The sequence below is a fragment of the Sciurus vulgaris genome (genome assembly GCF_902686455.1).
Source record: "Sciurus vulgaris genome assembly, chromosome: 19".
NCBI classification, from domain to species: Eukaryota; Metazoa; Chordata; class Mammalia; order Rodentia; family Sciuridae; genus Sciurus; species Sciurus vulgaris.
Genome location: NC_136480.1, coordinates 6,022,760 through 6,045,512, shown reverse-complemented (window position 1 = coordinate 6,045,512; position 22,753 = coordinate 6,022,760). Strand labels below are relative to the sequence as shown.

Sequence of the window (22,753 nt, the reverse complement as noted above, 5' to 3'; positions counted from 1 at the left end):
CTCAGGAACCTTTGGACTCTCTTTTTAATTGGTTGGGACAAAGTTGGGGGTTCAAGACTCCTTGGCGGCCCAGCTCTCCCCATACGTTTGGTGAAGAGCCAAAGCACCACAGATCTGTTTCCCCGTCCGTACAACCGAGCGGAGGGCACCGGCTGGCTTTAAAGCCCGGGACATCGGAATGTCGCAAGATCTTCAAGTGCGACTCTTCCACACGCCCACCTCGGACGGCGCCTGCGCAGAAGCCGGCGGCTCGCGCGATTCCGATCCACTTTGTCTCCGCCCCTTTGGGGGGGGGCCCTCGAGCACTCGGCGCTCGACCGGGGTTCGCTAGCCTGACTTCCGGCTTGGGCGCTGCCGCAGGCGCGCGCGCCGAGCGCCGAGCAGCCGATGGGGATGGCGGCTGAGATTCTGTGAGCGACCGCCGAGGCCCAGAGCCCGGTCCTGGGAACAAGACGCGCCTGCGTGCCTGCGAAAGCCCGGGCCGGGTACTGAGGGCTGGGCTCGGCTTGCGGACGGGGGTCGGCTCAGCTGGGGAGCGGAGACGGGCCGGGCCGTGTGGGTGTGGGGGGTCTGGTGGCGGTGGGTGTGACGTACGCGGCGGGCGCTGTGGTTTTCGGGCGGTGAGTGCGGTTGGTGGGACGATGGGGCTCGGTGTGGTCGTGCGGAACCCGGGGGCGTGTGCAGGTGTGCTGGGTTGTGCGGCTGAGGGCAGCGCGGTTGTCTCCCGAGTGCCCCTGGCTGGTTCTCCGGCGGTGTGAGGTCGAGGCGTTTGTGCGGAGTCGTTGGTGGCGTTTGGTGTGGCTTGTCTGCGGTGCGTGGTGTGGTCACGTCTGCTCCACGAGGTGGAGTCTGCCTTGTCCTGTGTGTGGAGGCGACGGGCGCGGGGTCGCGCTGAGGTCTGGGCTGCACGGTTGCGCGCATTCGTGAGTCCTGGTGCACGGGGCTGGGGCTGCGGGGTCTCTGCACCAGGCTGAAGTTGCGGGAGAGCAAAGTTTTATTTTTACTTTTTTTTTTTTTTTTTTTTTTTTTTTTAATGCGGTACCGGGTATCGAACCCAGGGGCGCTCTACCACGGAGCTATATCCCCAGCCCGTTTATTAGTTTTTTTAATTTTTTTTTTTTTTTTTTTTTTTTTAATTTTGAGACAGGGTCTCGCTCAGTTGCCCAGGCTGACCTTGAACTTGCAGATCCTCTTGCCTCAGTCTCCCGAGTCACTGTGATTACATTTGCATTTTCACATAGTTCAGGATATGAGGGGCTTGCATCTGTGTCCGGTTGTGGTTGTGGGGTCCAGTTTGGTGGCTTCGGGTAATTTCTTTGTGGTGTGTATGTAGTTATATGATTTTAGAGTTCATGTATTCATTCATTCATGGGGCTGAATTCTGCTTTGTTGTGTGTGCGCCGAACCCTGCGCTGTACCTCTGGGAGGAGGCGAGGAGACATAGTCTGTGTCCTCATAGATTTTACAGGCTTGTAGCATTTAGTCACTTTGCATGTGATTATAAAGTGAGATGAGTGCCAGGAAGGAGAAGGGCACCCTGGTGGGCCCCTTCCTTGAGTTAGAGGCAGGAAGAGGTTTGGGCAGAGTGGTAGTAGGTGTGGATGTGCCGGGGTGGAGTGGAGGTGGCGTTTGCTTTGTGGTTGTTAGGGATGATTTGCTGAGTGCGTGGGAAGGAAGGAGGCTGTCAGAGCCAGAGCAACAGGTCAGACCTGGAGCTGCTCTTTTAATAGTGACCTGGAAAAAGGACTGGACTCTCCGGGTATGTAATCACTGGGCTTCCTAACTAAGAGGAAAGAACCGGACCTGCTGTCTGTCTGTCTGTCTGTCTGTCTGTCAGGGGCCCTCTAAAGTTGAGGGTGGCACACACACATACTCCTTCACGCTATATTGTGGTTTAGGGCCCCAGGTTCTTGGAGAGAGATTTTTTAGCTTTCATGAAATGGTCGTTTGAATTCTCTTTGTGGCTGGGAATCTTTCTGAGGTGATAATTGGAAGTGACTTGGCTATGACCCAATACATTTTAAAAATGTAACTTATTAAGCCCTAAAATGTTGGAGCACCAAATTCGCTTATTTTTGAAACAGAACATTAACCTTGCTACTCAGATATTACTTGGTGGTATAAAATGTAGGCTGCTCATTGGAGAGAGTGTTTTGCAAATAAACAAAAAATAAAATTTCTCCTCCCCCTCCCCCTTCTTTTCTTCCTCCTCCTCTTCCTTTTTTTTTCTTTTCCCCGTAAGAGACAGGGTTTTCCTGTGTTGCCCAGGCTGGCCCGAATTCCTGAGTTTGCAATACTCCTGCCTCAGCCTCCTGACTAGCTGGAGCTGCAGGCATACATACTGTGCCTGGCTGGTTTTTCTTTTTGAACAGTAGACTTCTAAAGTTCTTCCTCAAGCTTAGGCTGAGAATCTTAGATTTTTGTTTTTCTTCCTTTATTTTTTTGGGGTACTGGGGATTGAACCCAGATGGTGCTTTACCACTGAGCCACATCCTCAGCCTTTTTTGATGTTTTATTTAGAGACAGGGTCTCACTAAGTTGCTTAGGGCCTTGTTGCTACGTTGCTGCAACTGACCCCGAATTTGTGATCTTCCTGCCTCAGCCTCCCGAGATACTGGGATTACAGGCATCTGCCCCTGCACCTGGCTTGTTTTTGCTTCTTTATGGCAGATACTGTATTTTTTTCATCTTTGCATTTTGAACACATGTGCCTTACAAGTATCAAGAGTGCAATACATATGGTCAAATAAATTATCAAGGGAAAAGGAGTCAAATAAAAGTTTGTTGTTGGTAAGTACATAAGACACTTGCTCAGTGGCTACCCTGACATAGAAATGATGAAGTTGGACCATTTGGAATGAGTTTAAGAGAAGCGCCTTGGCGTCAGCTTTGCTTTTCTAAAGGAATGGCTTCCCCCTTTATCGAGTTACTGGTGTCCCATGATATTCTTGCATCTTGGGTTTTGTGACTTGGTTTTAGGATCTGAGAAATAGTCTCTTTTTATAAATTTGCACTGAACAAACATTAAATACCCTTGTTGAACTGTGAAGAGAACAAAAAAGAAAAATTTCTCGGTTGCTGCTAATTTTCCTGACTTGGCTTTCCCCCCTTCTTTCCTCTCTTAGGCCTCCTCCTGTTCCAGAGAGGAAGCCTCATCCAGGGCCAGGATGCTTCCCGGTCACCCATGTGCTGCTCGGTTAAGCTAATGCCGCGGGAGCCCTGGTCCCTTGGAAGGAACCACGCTGCCTGTTGGCATGAGACTCCTGCCTTCCTGAGGTTGAGGGGGCGCTGCCATGGCTTCCCTGGACGAGCCTGGGGAAGTGAGGGAGGGCTTCCTTTGCCCTCTGTGCCTGAAGGACCTGCAGTCTTTCTATCAGCTTCAGTCACATTACGAAGAAGAGCACTCGGGAGAAGATCGAGATGTCAGAGGGCAGATTAAAAGTAAGAGGCGAGGATCTTGCCTAGCCCGTTCTGTCAGTGAGAGAGTTCGCTCGTGGCACGGGTTTCATGGGCTTCCATGCTGCTACCAGCGTGTGACGATGATGATGGTAGCAAATAGGCGTTTGGTGCTTGTCCCATGCAAGGCATTGTTCAGTCTCCTGTGTATTTATTTCATTTATCCTCACAATATCTGTGTGCTTATGAGCCCCATTTTCTCGAAGAGAATGCCAGCCACAGCGATTAGAAAGTTGCCTAAAAGTTTACCCAGGGAAGCAGAGCCCAGGGAAGCTTTGAATCTAGTAAGTGTGATCACTGTGATTTGTCTTGTGCTAGATTATTTCAGTTATCCAGCCTGCAGCCTGAGGGGGTCTACAGAAATGTTTTTCCTTGCTGTGAAAGTAGAGACGTGTTATGTACCATTGGCCTGTCACAGATTTGAGCCTTCCTGCCATCCTTCCTTCCTCAACTGGACCTTGCCCTCTGCAGCCCAGAAAAAAGGAGGTCATAGTTGAAACGAAAGAGAAACAACCCCAAAAAATGAAACTTTGGCTTTTGAGCTTCCATTGGCTCAGGTCATAGAGTTACTGAAAGATTTTTTCAAAGCTAATTTTGACTATCCATATGTTTATCATACTTCCTGGACTTCAGTTTCTAACTCCCAAGTAAGTGGCGGCTCCTTTGGAGCTCACTCTCCTGGTGTGTTCCTACTCAGCTAACTTGCATCTCACACCGAGGCCATGAGACTTTAAAAGTCTGGGTGCAGTGTTCTCAGTCTTCATTGGATGGAGAGAAAGGCGTGATCCTGGATGGCCTGTGTGATTGAATCTTTGTGCTTGGCATTCCACTCCAGACCTCACTTTTCAGTCAAATGAAAAAAAATTGCTGAGAATATTAATAGTTACGACTTCTGGGCTGGGGATGTAGCTCAGTGGTTGAGTGCTTGCTGTGGCACACACCTGTCATCCCAGCAGCCCAGGAGGCTGAGGCAGGAGGATCGAAGTTGGAAGCCAGCCTCAGTAACTTAGTAAGGTCCTCACCAACTTGCACCCTGTCTCAGAATAAAAAACAAAAAGGATTGGGGATGGGTGCTCAGAAGTTAAGTGCCCCTGGGTTCAATCCTTGGTACCAAAACAAACAAAAAACTTCTATCCAAAAACATGGCACAGTGATTTCCACAATCCTAAGGGCATTGATTATCAAGGTGACTCCTGGCTGTGCGGGTTTGAGCAGAGCCAAGACTATTAAGAGGAATAGAAAATTTCTAAAAAGTCTTAAAAACACTGTGCTTCATAGTTTTCAGAGATTCTACCACATAAATCATGACTTCATTTGGCTCTCCCAACAACCCTGCAGGAAGGTGGTGGTTCTCATTTTACGGATAATAGGTGAGCCACAGAAGTTCAGTAACTTAACCAAGGTCACAGGAATCGGCGCAGCTGGGCCTGGAACCCAGATCTTCGTCATCTTAAGTCCACTGCTGCTGTTCCCTCAGGGCGTCACTGATGATCAAAGACCCAGTATTCTAACGCAGTACGTGGTACAACTTCCGGGAAAAGAAAACAGGAACAAACCCCCTAAGACCTAGTTACGGAAGTTTTCCTTGGACAACTGAAGGGCTGCCCTTGTTTTCAACAAGCTTCTCGTCTTGGTGGCCATACTGATTCACATGCCATGACAGTCCTCAAACTGGTTATGTCAGTTTGTAGAGAGGTTAGGGAATGGCAGGTTCCCAAGATGTGACCCTTTGCTGGAGAAAAATGTTTTAAGATTACTTAAGGAGTACTTGATACAGGAATCTGGGGAATGCTACACAGGTTGGAAATTTTGTTCCTCGTGAACGGAACTTAAGGTCCTCTTGGGGACCTGGGACTGCGGCTCAGTGGTGAAGTGCTTGTCCAGCATACCTGCGGCCCTGGGTTCCATTCTCAGCACCACAAAGAGAAAAGAAAAAGAAAACAAGAGGCTCTTGGTTTTTTCCCCCTCCATTTCTACTTCCAAAGTGGAGCCCTCCTTTGGTACTAATGGTCATTTTAAGTCATAAAGGAATTCTTATGTCACAGTTGTCTTTGTCTCAGGCTCAGGAAAGTTTTAAAGATTGGCCTCCGAGATTTTTTGAAAAGCCCTTTCAAAAGCAGGCCATTCTCTATTTTGTCTTTTGATCCTCTGCCATTTTATGGAGTTTATATTTTTAGGAAGGTAGAAAAAGCCAGAGGAACAAACATTGGTGTAAGGTTTTAAAGGCAGTTTTGTTTGTTTGATTGTTTTTAAAGATAAACTAGACATTCCTAAAACAGGTCTTTGGGTTCGAGCCCCAAACCTGGTTCCACTTTGGCCCATTTAGTAGGTAGAAGAATAGGAAATCAAGTGTAGCTTCTGCTTTGTTTTTAAAAACAGATGGGTTTGTTCTTGATTGGCCGCCTTTGGAAGGGTTACACCAGGCTGGGAAGGCTGCCAGGCAGTGTTCCAATGTCTTCTAGAATGGTTAAACGCATAGACTGCCTGTTGGGTGCACACGCTTTAGCCTTGTTTGCAAAAGCAAAGTATTGTTTGCTAACTCCAGTTTCCTGTCTGCCAGACCCTTTGTTCACATCAGGCAGTTTCCTCTCCCGCTAGGAAAGATGACTTTAATGCATTTTCAGGGATGTCCTTGAGTTCTGGTATTTTTCCAGTTGGAAAAAGCCATCTCAGAGTGACAGATAATGGGGGAATTTGCCTGTGGTCTCCACCTGTCTTCACTGCACCCACCGCCTGCTAGCCCCTCCTTGTCTGTGTTTACCAAGACTTTTGGAGAGCTCTCGGGTGTTTTAGTGCTGAACAGCTCAAGTGATAGACACTTCAGTCACAAGAACTCCATGCAGTATTGATAAATGTCCAAGTAATAATATTTTGTATTAAATCTGATTTTTTTGTGTGTGGCACTAGGGAATTGAACCTAGGGCCTCACATGTGCTAGGCAAGCCCTCTACCATGGAAGTAGGTCCTCAGCCCTCTGGTATTTTTTTGTGAGATTCTAGTGGCAGAAAGCGCTAGCAGTCACCCAGAGTTTAAGAACATTAATGAGAGAACAACTTAGAACTGAAAAATTCTTTTCTTTCCCCCCACGAGTCAATCGTTCAGTGTTAACAAGTGGCCTCTCGCCTCGGCACAGGTGGCAGAGCCCCTGTTCTGAGAGGCAGAGTTTCTGCCATTGCTGTCTGGGAGAGCTGGCTTCTTGTTTCAGCCAGGGGACGTGTCTGCTCCCAGCCCTGATGCCCGTAGTCCTGCGACTCTGGGCACAGCAAGTCGCCCCCTGCTCCCTGCCCTCCCCTGTTTTGTAAGCAGGACCGTCACCTGCCTTGCGCACTGGACATGAAGTGCCACGGAGTATTCAGAAGTGCTTTGTGTTGTACCTGGTATGTACAAATCCTTGATTCAGAAAATGCTCATTTTCTCTTCTTACCAAGCCTGATTCTCTTTGTGTTCTCTCATGGCTGTTACATATATTTCTGGAAGCTTTTTGAAAATATTCACGTATGCATTCAGGGCAGAAGTGGGGGAAGAAGACCCTACAGCCAGTGTAGCATGGTGGAGCTGAGTGTTTGTGTCTGTCCTGGAGGGCTGTTTCCTCGTGCGTCCCCAGGGAGGACGCGTGAGTGCTGTGGACTCCGGCTCTTGAGAAGACGCAAGGGCTAGGAGAACAGCTCAGGGTAGCGTGCTTAACTTAGCCTGCACGAGGCCCTGGGTCTCATCCACAGCACTGTGAGCAAATAAAAACCTTCACTGAGGCCGTTTTACATCAGTTTTTGTGTGTATAGTTCAGTGAAAAATGTTGATCACCAGCCTGTTAAGACAGGAAAACACCATTTCTGTCATCCTGGCTCCATCATCGGATTTGATTTTACCCCTTCTGTGAACTGGGCACTTGGATTTGGTAGCGAGTTGGCATGTAGCCTGCGTCTCCGCCCCTGAGGCAGCGCGGTGCTGGTGCTGACTGGGGCAGAGCTGGTGTGCTTATTTGCTTGGGATCCAAATATTTCTCATGCATTTTCAACAGGGATAATGACTTGGTCAGCCTTGGTTTTGCGATGTCCCTTGCCTCTTTCCTGGGCGCTCCGCCTGGGTTCAGCTGTTGATTTGTCCCGTTCTTCAAGGTCTGATGCAGAAGGCGAAGAAGGCCAAGAACAAGTTGCTGAAACGCGAAGGGGATGACCGAGCAGACTCGGGAGCCCAAGGATATGAGTCTTTCAGCTATGGAGGCGTCGATCCTTACATGTGGGAGCCCCAGGAGCTTGGTAAGAACACCCCTCCACCCACCGCCCCGTTGGCGGTACTGCTGTGCCCTGGGCGCTGTTGTAAGGGTTGCCGTGGAGGAATCAGCAGACCAACAAGGCTCAGTCTTCTCACCGGCCTTGTGCCCTCGCAGCAGGAGAAAATGGGAGAGGAAGAGCTGAGCATCCTTTTTATGTCAGACCCAGCCTTAAATGCACTTATGGGTGGCCTCACTGAGTCCTCGCCGCACCCCACAGGAGCCCGCCCGGGGTCAAACAGCTGGCGAGGGAGGCAGAGGGGTACAGTTTCAGGTCTCTGTGATGCCAGCGAGCCCAGGCACAGACTCCATTCACAGATCCATCTTCACACATGTAGCACACGCCCTGCCACGTGAGAGGCACTGAATTGTGCAATCATGACGTCATCTACTTACCTTGCAAAGCAATTGTTTTCGGGGGTGGGGGCCGAAGACATTTTGCAATTTCCTGTGATGGTTGCGTGACACGGAAACATTGACTCCTTCCCGTGGTAAATTATGTGTGTTGAATTATATCTGAATACAGCAGTTACCAGAAGGATCATGGACAGACACTGAGCTGAGCTATATGATTTTTCGTGTCCTTTAGCTGTCGAAGGACAATAATCACTGATATAGTAAAAGGTTTTCTCACGGTCACGGGATAGTGATTCCTTGATAGTGCTTTGTTCTGCTTTCATTCTCTTATCCTGTTCACCTTTCACAAAAGCCTGCTGGAGTGGAGTGGGTAGGGAGCTCATTCCCACTTATACTGAGGAAACAGGCTCTAGGAGAGGAGGTGATATTTACCCAGGTCAGGTACTGTGTCCCTGTAGCATCTCTACATATAGGTCTTTTTGAATAAAGAAAGTCCTTGAACTGTGCTGTATAACTTGATAACCACTAGCCATAGCTGGCTATTTAAATTTAAATAAGTTAGACTGAAATAAAATTAAAAGTCACTTCTTCACCCGCTCAATAACCACGTTTCAAGTGTCAGTATCCATGTGTGGTTATAGGGTACCATATCGGAGAGTGGAAACTACCATCATTGCGAGAGGTGATTGCTTTAAAAATAATACACAGAGCTGGGCACAGTGGCCCACGCCTGCAATTCTAGCTACTCAGGAGGCTGAAGCAGGAGGATGGCAAGCTCACGGCCAGCCTGAGCAACTCAGCAACCCTTGTCTCAAAATTTAAAAAAAGGGCTGGGACCAGGCATGGTGACATATGCCTGGGATCCCAGTGGCTCAGAGGCCGAGGCAGGAAGATTGCAAGTTCAAAGCCAGCCTCAGCAATTTAGCAAGGTCCTAAGTAACTCAGCGAGAGCCCGTCTCTAGATAAAATATAGAAAGTGCTGGGGATGTGGCTCAGTGGCTAAGCACCTCTGAGTTTAATCCCAGGCACCAAAAATAAATAAATTAAATTAAAAAGGGGCTGGGGTTGTGGCTCAGTGGTAGAGCGCTTGCCTAGCAAGGCACTGGGTTTGATTCTCAGCACCACATATGAATAAATGAATAAAATAAAGGTCTATCAACATCTAATAAAATATTTAAAAAAAATAAGGGCTGGGGATGTAGTTCAGTGACAGAACATTTGCCTAGCATGGCAAGGCCTTGGGTTCAATCCCCAGTACAGGAAACAAAAACCCAAAACAAAAAAATGGTGCGTATGTGATGATGAATTATATATGAAAGCCAGTTAGAATCATGCCCGAGAAATTCCAGACACGTGAATGCTTATTAGCTTTGTGATACCTTCTTTCATGATGGCCAGTGTCCAGTTACCAGGATGGTTTTCTGACTTACTTGTTTCCACAACTAAAGGAAGTCACAAACTGTGGAAGATTAAAGGCATGACAAATTTTAGAAGTTAGTATTTATAGTCACCCCTAAGAAATTCTAAGCTAAACTTTATTTAGATGCTAGACTACCAGGGCGGGGAAGAGAAGACGGGAACAGTAAGAGTATAGCATGTGGCACTGTTGGTCAAAGGACAACAGGTCACACAGGAGCAGTGCGTTCAAGAGATCTGTCATAGTCCACGTGGTAACTGTGATTAATAGAAATACATTCTCTAGCCACGAGCAGTGGCACATGCCTGTAGTCCCAGTGACTTCAGAGGCTGAGGCAGGAGGATCACAAGTTGGAGCCCAGCCTCAGCACCTTAGAGAGCCCCTGGGGATATAGCCCAGTGGTAGAGCCCCGAGTTCTATCCCTAGTCCACACGAAAAAAGAAAAGAAAAATCATCACCTATAAAGGGTGAAATGCACCCTTTGCATTTCACACGCGTTCATGTGCCAGTCTGTACTCTAAGGATTTCATGCATTTGAACTTGCTTAATCTGTATGAACCCTGTGAAGTGGATCCCACTGTTCTCCCAGCCTTACAGATGGCTCCGCTGAGGCACAGAGAGGTTGTGCAGCTCGTCCACAGTCCTACACAATCGCAGCTGGAGCGCAGGCTGGCCAGCATCCAGCCTCTCGTCTGCTCTTTGAGGCCTCATGCTGTAGAATTTACAGCCTCCAAGGGCCACAGTTGACATCTTAACAAATGTCTGAATGTTTGCTTTATAGTTTTTAAAATTCTTGTCAGAATTAAAAATCTAGAGTTCAAATTCAGATCCTTGAATCGGGCTTGCTTTTGCTGTTGAGGGAGAGGTGCCCTTGGAGAAGGCACGGGTCATTGTCTCCCGCCTTGCCCCGTAGGTGCCGTGCGAAGCCATCTTTCTGACTTCAAAAAACACCGAGCTGCCAGAATTGACCACTACGTCGTCGAAGTCAATAAACTAATAATCAGGTTAGAGAAGGTAAATTTTGTTGTTTTAAAACCCTTTTTTTTCCTGCGAGTGCAGATTTCCTGGGGAAGAAGCCCATGTTTCTGTGTCCTGTGTCATATAAGTGGCACACATCTGATACTGACTAGAAGTGGCCGTCCTGAGAGGGGCAGAGGACACGAGACAGCTCTAGCTGGGGCTGGCTTTCCTGCAGGGAGTGGCCAGGGTTGACAGACTCTCATGGGCCCACTTCCTGTTCCCACCAGTGAAGCCCACTTGGCTGCCAGGAAGCCTTTCCCTCCGGGGTGTCCTGGGCACAGTCACCCAGTGGAGCATGGTAGGAAACAGAAAGGCAGTGACCAGGTGACCCGTGACTAGGTGACGGGCACGGTGGCCACCACAGGTACAGTGCTTCATGTGAACTTTGAAGGTCGGAACTCTGTGGCCAGGTTGATTCTCCACAAGGACCGGAGAATCAGGGGCGCCCGTTGGTCTCAGTCGCTGCCCAGCCCCACCCGCACCCACCCTGGTTTTTGCTGAAATGGGACAAAGAGGAGGCTGGAAGTGGGTCATAGGAAGGGTCGTGCCTTCCGGATGTGAATTTAGAACTGCATCACATGTGAAATGGCTCTTGTGACCTTGTGAGGCTGGGGATGACCCCTGAGACTGGAGAAATGCAAACGCAAATTCAGCTGGCCGCCCGGGTGGCGGGCAGCGTGCAGCGTGGGCGTGTGTGGGTCACCAGCTAATCTGTCTGGTGCTGTTTTCTCTGATCAGCTCACCGCATTCGACAGAATGAACACCGAGTCTGCCAAGATTCGAGGTAACCGACTCAACTTGTTTTTGTGCTCTTTCCTTCTCCTGACCAAAGCTGTTTTGAAAATGCTGTGCTTTTTTATTTATTTTATTTTTCCTTCTTTGTTCTTCCCAAAGCAATAGAGAAGTCTGTGGTGCCTTGGGTCAACGACCAGGATGTCCCTTTCTGTCCAGACTGTGGCAATAAGTTCAGCATCCGCAACCGCCGCCACCACTGCCGCCTCTGCGGGTCTATCATGTGCAAGAAGTGCATGGAGCTCATCAGCCTTCCCTTTGCAAGTGCGTGGGGGGGGGGGCTGGTGCTCCTGTGCGGGTGGGGCCAGCTTGCTCGCTTGTCAGCACCGGGCCGTGGGACCTGTTCGCTTAATGGCCAGTGAGCTCCTCATGCATCCACTCATTGCATCCCTGGTGCCTACTACAGCCTGGGCACCATGCTAGGGGCCAGGGACAGGAGTCTGTAACAGAAGAACTTTTCTTGTAAAGTGTTGGGTAGGAGCCAGGCAGCGGCACAGGCCTGTCATTGCAGCTACTTGAGAGGCGGAGGCAGGAGAATCTCAAGTTGGAGGCCAGCTTAGGCAACTTACTGAGACCCTGTCTCAAAAAATAAGGACTGGGGATGTTCCTCAGTGGCAGGGCACTTGCCTGGCGTACACAAGGCCCTGGGTTCCGTCCCTGGCACCACACAGACACACAAAGTTGCTGAAGGTGATCTTGCTGGGTTCTGGGCCCTGCGGGTGGACCCTGGAGACTGCCGCCTGGGCACTGTTGGCCACAGGCGCCTGGACCCCACAGGGCGGGAGCCGGGGCTATCCCCCGGCTCTCCTGCCCTCAGACCTGCTTTGCCTTGACATTTTCTCGTCCCCGTGAGGCCAGCTCCTTGTCTCACCTGAGACCACATAGGCCACGTTTTCGGGACACTTGGTCTCTCCCCTTGGGTTCATTCACCAGTCTCTACTGGGCAGCTACAGTGGGGTGGCCCTGCTGCTCTGTTGGGGTACGGGTGAAAGGCACAGTTCCTGCCCCCAAGGAGTTAGATGGCTGGGGCAGCTGCATGACGTGGAAGGTCCTCCGTGGTGGGCAGCGCAGTGGGGACTGAGAGGAAGGACGGATTCCTGCCTCTGGGATGGGAACAGCTTCCTAGCAATGCGCCATTTGGGCTGAGCTTGGAAAGGGCGGGAGCCAGATGTTCGGGATGAAGGGAGACTGAGCAGGAAGTTCTCAGGGGAGCCTGTGGCTGTCTGCGGCACAGGGCAGACGGTGGGAGGGCCAGGCCTTGAACACAGACCGCCTGCACGGCAGCAGGGCCCTTTCCCACCAGAGCCCGACCCCAGGAAGGCAGAGCCGTCCTCGCTGATCTCAGATCCTGAGAGTGTCCTTCCCCAAGCACCTGACGGACGTGGGTGGCGGTAGCTGGGGGCTGCAGGGTCATCGCTGCCTGTCTGCTGTGGTTCACAGACAAGCTCACCAGTGCCAGCAAGGACTCCCTGAGCACCCACACCAGCCCCAGCCAGTCCCCCAACAGCGTGCACGGCTCACGCCGGGGCAGCATCAGCAGCATCAGCAGCGTGAGCTCAGTGCTGGACGAGAAGGACGACGACCGCATCCGCTGCTGCACGCACTGCAAGGACACGTTGCTCAAGAGGGAGCAGCAGATCGACGAGAAGGAGCACACGCCCACCATCGTGAGGCTCTACGAGGTGACCGCTGTGCCCTCGCTGGTGCGGCTTGCCGGGCCCATTAGGCTCTTCGCCACGTACATGCCTGTGGGGTTTAGAGAATACTTAGGGAGGGCGTCCCTCGACTCACTGTGACCTGTCCAGGGGCCATGGTCTGGTTTCCCAGCTGAGGCCTGGGTGAGTCAGTCACCCTGGGTGTTGCCACAGGCTCCTTGCTCCACCATTCGTGCCCACTGGAAGGCAGCGGGCGGAGACTGTGTGGTCCCAGGCAGGGGAGGAGGGGCCGGCGACTCGGTGGACAGATCCTGCCGGGAGGCGGAGCTGCAGCTCGTGGGAGCAGTGGGCTGGCAGCGTCCCAGGAAGCCGCTCGGGAGTTTGAGTGAACGGGTTTCCAGGGTTGGTTTGTCTACTGCCAGTGACTGAAAGGTCCCCTTCTAAGTCCTTTCAAATGCCTCAGCTCTGGCTACCACCAGAGCCCTGAAGGTCCCTAGTAGAGGCACCTTTCAAGAGGAAGTAGCATACGCAGGAACATCTGGGAGGGAGATGGGCAGCCTCCTGTGGCCAGGTGAGACCTGTGGGCTGAGAACCAGCCAGTGGGGATGCGGCAGGGACGGGGAGGTGAGGGGACGGAGCAGCCCGGCAGAGGAAGCTGCTTGTACAACACTGAGCAGAGGCACAGCTTGTTTGTCTCCTGACAGTGGACTGGTCTCTTAGCGGTTCTGAAGGTCCTGGGCTGGGTTTCTGGAATCGCCGTGTTGGACCCAGTGCTGAGCCGGGGGCGTGGCCATCTCCGCCTTTGAGTGGAGTCGGGACCTTTTGTCTCTTTTTGCACAGCCACTGCGCTTTCTGCTCCCGTGTTGCGACCGCGGCCTGGTGCCGGGTCCTGGGTGCTGCCGGGCGGGGTCGCCTCCACAGCCTCCACGGCAGCCGCTTCCTCTTCCCAGTCTTGCTAGACGCACTGCTGGTGCCCTGGAAGCCTTTCTCCCCCCAGAACAGCTGCTCAAAAGCTCCACCCTCTTTCTTTCCGTCCCACAAGGTTTTGTTCTGCTTGGAAAGTGGGTCTGTAAATTAGAAAAGTGGTAACCATAAGGAGAAGACACCCTCGTTTTGAAAAGGGAGCACTCCGCACCCCCTCTGTTGCCCTCCGCCTGGCTGGAGTTGGCGATTGTGCGCCTTGAGAGCCGCGCTCACCTCTTCTTTTTTGTTCTTAGAAATTACGACTTTGCATGGAGAAGGTTGACCAGAAAGCCCCCGAATACATCAAGATGGCAGCGTCCCTGAAGTAAGCCTTTCCCTCCGCTAATGCGGCGGTGCCTGTCTGCTGGCACTGCAGTCGATTCTAAAGCACTTGAAGATGGCAGGCTTTCCGGTGCACGTGTGCTTGGGGTGCTGGGCGGAGCCCGGGCTCGGTGGGTGCTAAGCTTGCGCTCGCTCTACCCGAGCCACGCCGCGGCCCGGCGGAAGGCTGGACTGGGGCCACGCTCCTCTTCCCGGCCGGCTGAGGAGAGATCTTCGTGCCTGCGCCTCAGTGGCACGTGAGTGGGTGACCCGGCTCTCCCAGTGGAGCACGCTCAGGAGCAGAGCTGAGAAGGCGGCAGGGCTTGGGCTGGCACCTCGGCCCCCTGGCCAACCCAGCCCGCCCCGCGTTCTGATTTCCTAAATTAAGAGGTAGCCGGTGCTCCGCGAGCGTCGCCACTTGGGAGCATGCGAACCGCCTTCCCCCCGAGGTGCGGCTGTCACGCTGTCCCAACCAGTTCCCTTACTCTGACCTGAAGCCCTGCCCCTCCCCCAGCACTCACCGCGCTCCCCAGCAACCCCGGTCTCTTTTCTGACTTTGTGGATTTGTGTGTTTTTTGCGTTTCGTGTTGGTAGAATCACAAACCCGCGGTCTTTTCTGTCTGGGTTCTTCGGCAGAGTGCTGTGCAGTGGTAGCCTGTGCCAGTAGTTCGCTTCCTTGGCACGAAGGCGGTGCGTGGTAGACCACATTTGTTTATCCCAGTGAACGTTTCTTTGCTACTTTTAACTATTATGAATAATGCACCCTTAATATCCATGTATATAGTTTGTGTGTGTGTGTGTGTGTGTGTGTGTGTATACATACATTTACTTTTATTTCTCTTGGGTATATACCTAGGAATATAATTATTTTGTTTTTCTAAACATATCATTGTGGGTATTTTTGGTGCCAGGGATCCTTGCTCTTCCACTGAGCTGTAGCCCAGCTTTTGTTGTCCTTACTGGCTGTTGAACCCAGACTGATTTACCACTGAGTTGTATCCCCCCGCCTTTTTGATTTTTTTAAATTTTAAAGCAGGCCTCCCTAAGTTGCTGATCAGACTCGTATCCTGCCTCAGCCTCCTGCACTGCTGGGGCTCCAGGTGGCTTCCAGCACATCAGGCCTCAGCTCCTATTTAAAAACTGTTTCTGAGGCAGGGTCTCACTATGGTGCCCAGGTTGACCTTGGGCTCCTGAACTCAAACAGTCCTCCTGTCTCTGGCTCCCGAGTCGCTGAAGTACAGGCGCACCACCGTGCCTGGCAATTACCAGGTTTAACATTTTGGGGCATTGCCGGACTGTTTTCTAAAATGACTGCACCATTAGATGCAGTAGATGAGGGTGTCAGTTTCTCCACAGTCTTGCCAACACTTATTGTTGCCCTGTTTTTATAAAGTTTTATTGAACCTCAGCCTTGCCCATTGTTTGATGACAGCGTGCCTGCTTCTGCTCTCCAGCAGCAGAGGCAAATGGTGACAGACCTTGTGGCCTGCAAATGAAGTGTGCGTGCCCGTCCCTAATGGGACTAGGTTACTGAGCCCTCCCTGCTTAAGAGCCCGACTCCTCCTTGGGGCTCAAGTGTGACTTTGTGGATTTGTCTGTTTTTTGCGTTTTGTATTAATAGAATCACAAACCTGCGGTCTTTTCTGTTTGGCTTCTATCACAGAGTGCTGTGCAGTGGTAGCCTGTGCCAGTAGTTTGGCACAAAGGCAGTGCACATTTGTTTATCCCAGTGAACGTTTCTCTGCTACTTTTAACTATTATGAATAATGCACCCTTGATATTCATGTAGGGTTCTGAGGTGCTGCTCCTTGAATCAGGTGCCAGCACTCTTTGCAGGAGAAACTGCAGCGTGCGTGATGCACGGCGTTTGCCCACCTGCCACACTTGGGCTCCTGCATGCAGTATTAGATGTTCCTCATTTAAAACAAAAGCGTGTTTTCATTTGCACATCACTGCAGCAGTATTTTATAGTGTTCCAAAAATACAGAGTATGAATTCGGCTTTCTCTCATGGTGTCAGTGGCCATGTTCTAAGAAGCCTGTTGTGTGGGTCTCACCTGTAAAGAAAGCGAATTTGAAGCCAGGGATGGTGGCGTGTGCCTGCGGTCCCCACTGCTTGGGAAGCAAGAGGATCCCTTGAGCCCAGGAGTTTGGGGCCAGCCTGGGCAAGGCAGCAAGACCCCATCTCAGAAAACAAAAAGGGGAAGGAAAGAGGAACTTTTCCACGAGTGTGGTCCGTGAGGAGCTTCCTTCCTGACATGGAGTCTGCAGACGTCGTACTTACGAAATAGGAGAGGCTAACCCAGCTGGTTTGTGCAAGAAACATCCCTTCCCTTGCAGTTTCCCCTGATTACGGTGCTCCGCGCTCTTCTGCCATTTCTTGTTCCTCCCCTCCTGTTTCCAGCTACAGGGCAAAAAAGGTGGGGAAGGCGAGACGTGGGGAGAGAATAAAAAGAGGTAGGAAAACCATCGTCCCAGGCTTTTGTAATTGTTTTGTTGGTGCTGGGGATCAAACCCAGGGCCTTGACCTTGCTAACCACATGTTCTGCCACGGAGCCACGCCCCACCCTGGATACCCCAGTCCTAACAATTACATGTCTGCTTTTTTTGGGGAGATAATGGGGGATTAATCCAGGAGCACTTTACCACTGAAACATCCCCATCCCTTTTTAATTTTTTTTTTAAGTTGAGACAGCGTCTTACTAGGTTGCTGAGCCTGACCTTGAACTTGGAGGTCCTCCTGCCTTAGTTTCCCGTGTCACTGGGATTACAGGTGTGCACACCACTCGCAGCTCCTGACAGCTAGGTGTTTTCAGCCCCTACCAGCAGCCAGTGGAAGGGGAGGAAAGCCCATTTCTTGGGCCCTCTCAGCCGCCGTTGTCCTCCTACTGCCCCCTTCCCTTATTTGCACCTCCTGGATCCGCCTTCCTCTCTGTCCTTATCCTGGGTGCTGGTTCTGAAGGACAGCAGGCAGGGGCACATTTTCTGCTCCACCTGCGATTTCCTGAGCAGTGGGTTCAGCTAGTGAGGGCACTGCCCTCCCCAGGGGTCGTTAGGAAGAGGCACCCAGCTGATGTCGGTGGCCACGTTCTGATAGGCCCTACATGGAGATGCCTTGTCTTGGAATACCGCTCCCGTACTCCTTCCCCTCCTGGAACCTACTGGAATGTATACCACACTCCCCCGCCACCCCGCCCACTGGTGTAAAATCGGAGCAGGACTGACTTTCTACCAGAACACCAGCAGGAGGTACTTCCTGGTCGTTTGAGTTGGCACTCAGCACTATCCTGGTGGCTTTCTGCCGTGGGCCTCCCTGGCCAGCGCCCATCACTAGCCGTCTCCAGAGACCTGACTTTTCCCCTTCTCCAAAGGCCAGCTCCTAAGGGCTGGAAGGCCACTTTGTCGCTCTCTCGTTCACTCAGGAAGTATCGCGTGCCAGCTCTGTGCTGGGAACGTGGCAATGACCAGGGAAGACGATTGTGGGTGTGGGCTAGCCTTGTCATTGTCCACATGGCTTGAAGATGTCAAGACAAAGCCTTCGTCCAGTCCTCTGGAGGCCGAGCTGGTGCCTGTGGCACTTGTACGTTGAAAAGCAGCTTGTGGTCCGTTAGTGTACCCCAGTATATCCTGAGCCCGGACAGCCCTTGGGGAGGACTGACCGTCTCTCTCCTTGTGAGGCCTCCTTGCGAGTCCTTCTCTCCTGTTCTCTAATCAGCACACGGAAATGTAGCAAACTTGCTGAGATTTTTTTTTTTTTTTTTCCCTTAGTGCTGGGGAGACAACCTACAGCCTGGAACATGCCAGTGACCTTCGACTCGAAGTGCAAAAAGTGTATGAGCTAATAGATGCTTTAAGGTAAGGTCCCTTAAGTTAAATCGGCTCCTCGAAGTATAGGGAGTAGAGAGACTGAGGGGGATGATTGGGAGGAGGAATCACTGTCCTTTCAATGTGCAGGATCTGCCACTTAATTTGTGGGTCCAGGTGCAACATAACAGTATTGCCCCATTTTAACATTATTAAAAATTCTAAGACAATGACAAGAGGACATTAAGCCCATTAAACCTGGTCCCTTTAATGCCAGGCCCGGTGCAGTTGCACAGGTTGCTCACCTGTGAAGCTGGGTCTACCTTGGAGGTCAGTCTCTCAGGGATGGAGCATTTGTCAGGCATCCTGAGCTGTGTCTGGGGTCCTGGGTACAAAGGGTAGGAAATGGGCTTTTCTTTCAAGGACCTGTCAGTGGAGTCCCTTACCTGTCTCCACACATCTATCCGACAAGAAAGCATGGCAGCTCCAAACACTTGTACACTCCTTTCTGTGTTTGTTCCGATTCAGTAAGAAGATTTTAACCTTAGGCTTGAACCAGGACCCTCCACCACACCCGAACACTTTGCGTTTGCAGAGGATGATCAGGTGCTCAGCCACACTTTTTGTGCAGGTAAAGTCCTCGCAGGGCGACGGGCATCATACAGATTCTCCAGCTCCCCCAGAAGGTAGATCTGTGTCAGTGACACATCTATTATTTCTTAAGATGAATGCATTATACCACATTTCAGGGAAAAGTAAAATACTTTTAATCCTATGTCCCCAATAGAACCACTCATGATTTCAGCAGATCATTTTTTTTCCTGTTTGCATTTTTTTTGTGCGTGTGTGGTGCTGGGGATTGGACCCAGGGCCTTGTACTTGACAGGCAAGCACTCTACTAACTGACCTATTCCTGATTGCATTTTTTGACCTACAGTAGTTAGTGCATATTTGCGAATGTGTGGCTTGTTTCAATCATGGAATGTCTCGATCAGGAGCACTTTTCTGCACAGTGCTCAAACGGCTGTCGTAGGGAGAGGTGTACTGGGCTCGTTTTCTGAGTGCTGAGAAGTTCACCTTTCTCCTTTGATTCGTGAGTGAGTCTCTTCAGCAACCATTAATCGAGTGCCTATTAGGTACGAGGCCGTGCTGTGGGCGCTGATGTCCTGTAGTAAAAAGGGGACACATTCCTTTTTCATGAAGCTCGTGTTCTAGAAAGGGGGGCGGATAACAAACAGCTAAGATACCTGATCTGAGGAAGGGCCACTGCTCTGGAGGGTGGCCGGCGGGAGGGCGGGGATGGAGTGTTGGGGGCTGTGTTATGTTGGCGGCGCTGGGATGGCGCCTGATCACATCGGCAGCGAGGAGGTTGATTGACATAAGCGCACTCAGGTGATTTTCTCGTCCATGCATACAATGTATGTGCATGTGTTCTCGAGCACTAATTGCCTGCTCGGAGCGTCTCACCTAATCTTTGCGTAAGAGGCGTGGCCCTGCTCTCCGCCTCCTGGAGGTGATATAAGCGTAGGCGGAGCGAGACAGAGACACAGCAGCCATTAGCAGGAAAACAGCAGAAGACGACACAGGCGGCAGCAGCGAGTAGGGGCAGCGGCGGAAAGCAGATCGCGGAACGGAGAACTGAGACGCATCACTAGGGCACCTTGGGTGGACGTACCCTTAGTTCACAGGATGCAGGACTTTAAGGTGTAGCAAGTCTCTTCCTCTAAGCTCTAAGCAAAGCTTGTCTTTCAAAGTTTCTCTCTTAAGCAAAGTCTCTTTCTCTCTGATAAGCGGGCTCTCTCTCTCTCCTCTCAAAGCAAGTAAACCTCATTTCCTCTATCCTCTATGAACAAGCAAGAAAGCAGTGCACCAAAGAGAAAGATAGAAGTGCCTCAGTTTCCACTCCACCACCCATAAGACCCGTGCAAGTTGTTGCTGCAGGCGGTGACAAATATCCACGGATTTTGGAACCGCAAAGAGCCAGCGACAATGGAGGGGGCAGCTCGGGTGGTCAGGGCCCAGCTTGTGGAGAAGCCCCTGTTGGGCCAGGTGAGTAAGCAGGGTATCTGCCGTGACCTCTCATAAGGAAAAGGCAGGCCCATCTGGAAGTTGACGCTAGCACGACAGAGGGCGAGGTCCTTTGCTGCGGCTGTTGGCACCTGTCACTCTCCAGCCCTGGTAAACAGACAGGGCCTAGGGATCATTTTTTCCTGAAAGGGTTTAAGGTTAAAATTGTCTGTGACTCCCCGCAGGAGAAGTTGCTGGGCTTGATGTCACTGCCAACCAAAGAGCAGTTTGAGGAACTGAAAAAGAAAAGGAAGCAGGACCTGGAGAGGAAGAGGACCATGGAGAGGCAGGTGCGCCGCGCCGGCCAGGCCGCGGTGCCTGTGGCAGCCTGTGGCTCCCAGGGTCCTGCACAGCAGCCGGTCACGTCAGAACCCCTGGCTGCTCTTGCCTTCTGTTCTGCTCCGGCCTCACACTGTCTGGAAACCAGAATACCTGCTTGTTTTTCTGGCCAGGTCCTAGTTTCCTCTGAGCAGTTTGGTTCTCATCCTGCAACACCAGGGAGAGGAGCAGCGCTCCGTCTGGTAGGGCTTGCAGGGGATCAAGACTCCAGGAGGCTCCCCCGTGTTGGACTCTGCACCGCTAAACAGGAATGCGCGGGTGCTGCAGCACACACCTGTGGTCCTGCTGCTCCGGTTTGCAGCCGGCCTGGGCAACTTAGTGACACCCTGTCTTGAAACTTTTTAAGTACTTGCACTGGGGATTGAATGCAGAGGTGCTCAACCATTGAGCCACATCCTCAGCCCTCTGTTATCTTTCATTTTGAGACGGGGTCTTGCCAAGTCGCTAAGGGCCTTGCTCAGTTGCTGAGGCTGGCTTTCAACTCTCCATCCTCCTGCCTCAGCCTCCTGAGTCTCTGGGATCACAGGCAAGGGCTACTGCACCCAGCAGGAAATGAAATTTTAAAAGGGTTGGGGGTGTGGCTTAGAGGCACAGCACTAGCCTCCTGTGCTGGAGGCCCTGGGTTCCACCGGCCGCACCACAAAAAGGAAAACAAAGCAAAACCAGAAAATACGTGTACCGCACACTTTGTGAGAGTCTAAGTATCGCTGAGGTTCACGACCTTGGCGGTTGTGGTTCCCATGTAAGGCCAGTGAAGCTAAGATGGAGAAAATCTTACTCCCTTACTTATTATTTTTGAAAACCAAACACCTGACCTTACAGTTGGATGTCTTAGTTCTGGGAGGCAGACTGGCGGGTTGCAGGGACCATGGCGGCGGCTGCCACTGGCCTGGTGACTGTGGGTGGTGACCCTCTGCCTTGTCTCCCCAGGCTGCCCTGGAGTCCCAGCGACGGCTTGAGGAAAGGCAGAGTGGCCTGGTGTCTCGAGCGGCCAACGGGGAGGTGGCGCCCCTCCGCAGGGGCCCCGGCCCCCTGAGGAAGGCCGAGGGCTGGCTCCCGCTGTCGGGGGGCCAGGGACAGAGCGAGGACCCCGACCCGCTCCTGCAGCAGATCCACAACATCACGTCGTTCATCAGGCAGGCCAAGGCCGCGGGCCGCGCTGACGAGGTGCGCACGCTGCAGGAGAACCTGCGGCAGCTGCAGGATGAGTACGACCAGCAGCAGACGGAGAAGGCCATCGAGCTGTCCCGGAGGCAGGCCGAGGAGGAGGAGCTGCAGCGGGAGCAGCTGCAGATGCTCAGAGAGCGGGAGTGGGAGCGCGAGCGGGTCCGGGCGGCGCCGCTGCACTCGCGGACTCGCTCCCTGGACTTCCAGCGGGAGCCTGGCCGTGGGCTGCGCACCCACCTGGCTCATGCTTTGGATCTAGGCCCCTCCCCAGCTCAGAGCGGCACGGCCCCCAAGTCCCCGTCCCCCAGCTCAGCTCAAGCGTGGCGTGGGCCCCCCGCCCTCGGCCAGGAAGGCCCGCCCCAGAGCACTGTCTCTCAGCCTCCCCTGAACCCCTTTGAGGAGGAGGACCGCCCCAGCCCCCCGGGAGAGGGCACGGTCAGCCCCGCTGCTGCAGAGGCGGCCCCGCTCCCCAAGGAATACAATCCTTTCGAGGAGGAGGAGGAGGAGGAAGAGGAGCCCGAGGCTGGGAACCCCTTCACTGGCCCAGATGGCCCGGCGCCCAACCCCTTCGAGGAGGAAGAGGCCCGTCCCTGTCTGAGGCCTGCAAGCCCCCCTGTTCCTGGCAACCCCTTCGAGGAGCCTGCCGGCACCAACCCCTTCGAGGTGGACAGCGACAGCGGCCCGGAGGTGGAGGAGCGCATCGAGGAGGAGCTGCTCCTGCAGCAGATCGATAACATCAAGGCCTACATCTTCGATGCCAAGCAGTGCGGCCGCCTGGACGAGGTGGAGGTGCTGACGGAGAACCTGCGGGAGCTGAAGTGCACGCTGGCCAAGCAGAAGGGCGGCCCCGACTGAGCCGCGGGGCGGGGCCTGGGGCGGGGCGGAGCGGGAGGGGAGGAGGCGGGCGCCAGCCTGCTGTGCTGTGCTGCGCGTGCTGTGCACTCGGAGGTGCTGCCAGCACAGCTAAGTATCAGGACGGGAGCCTCGGTCACTCGTGCCTCGCTGGCTTCCCTGCCTTTTTTTTTTTAATTGGGGTTTTCCCCTGTGATAAGGGACTTAACATTTTTACTACCGAGTTTTAAATGACACCGCCGTCGTGGGCCAGGGCCGAAATGGCTGCCGTGTC

The 22,753-nt window shown here is 52.4% G+C and overlaps 1 protein-coding gene across 4 annotated transcripts; it reads left to right on the top strand.

Annotated features, from left to right (window-relative positions):
* The first annotated feature begins 348 nt into the window (after positions 1-348).
* RBSN (rabenosyn, RAB effector) lies at positions 349-22,501 on the top strand. Of its 4 annotated transcripts, none has more exons than XM_079122529.1 (12): positions 349-485; positions 3,126-3,441; positions 7,572-7,712; positions 10,414-10,514; positions 11,259-11,304; positions 11,415-11,576; positions 12,753-12,994; positions 14,185-14,255; positions 18,019-18,105; positions 18,583-18,685; positions 20,307-20,411; positions 21,391-22,501. In XM_079122529.1, the coding sequence occupies exons 2-12, from the start codon at positions 3,294-3,296 to the stop codon at positions 22,480-22,482; spliced, it is 2,298 nt and encodes a 765-aa protein (XP_078978655.1). In that variant the 5' UTR covers positions 349-485; positions 3,126-3,293; the 3' UTR covers positions 22,483-22,501. The 4 variants fall into 4 exon arrangements, with proteins under 4 accessions (XP_078978655.1, XP_078978657.1, XP_078978656.1 ...); XM_079122531.1 differs by having other exon boundaries at positions 389-410; XM_079122530.1 differs by lacking the exon at positions 349-485 and adding an exon at positions 660-923.
* The last annotated feature ends 252 nt before the right edge of the window (positions 22,502-22,753 follow it).

What these genes read in the sequence shown, in the direction of transcription:
- RBSN (XM_079122529.1), top strand. Translation starts at nt 3,294, where the DNA reads ATGGCTTCCCTGGACGAGCCTGGGGAAGTGAGGGAGGGCTTCCTTTGC. An exon ending in CGAGTCTGCCAAGATTCGAG is followed by an intron (nt 11,305 to 11,414) that starts GTAACCGACTCA and finishes TTCTTCCCAAAG; the next exon opens with CAATAGAGAAGTCTGTGGTG. An exon ending in AGAGGACCATGGAGAGGCAG is followed by an intron (nt 20,412 to 21,390) that starts GTGCGCCGCGCC and finishes TTGTCTCCCCAG; the next exon opens with GCTGCCCTGGAGTCCCAGCG.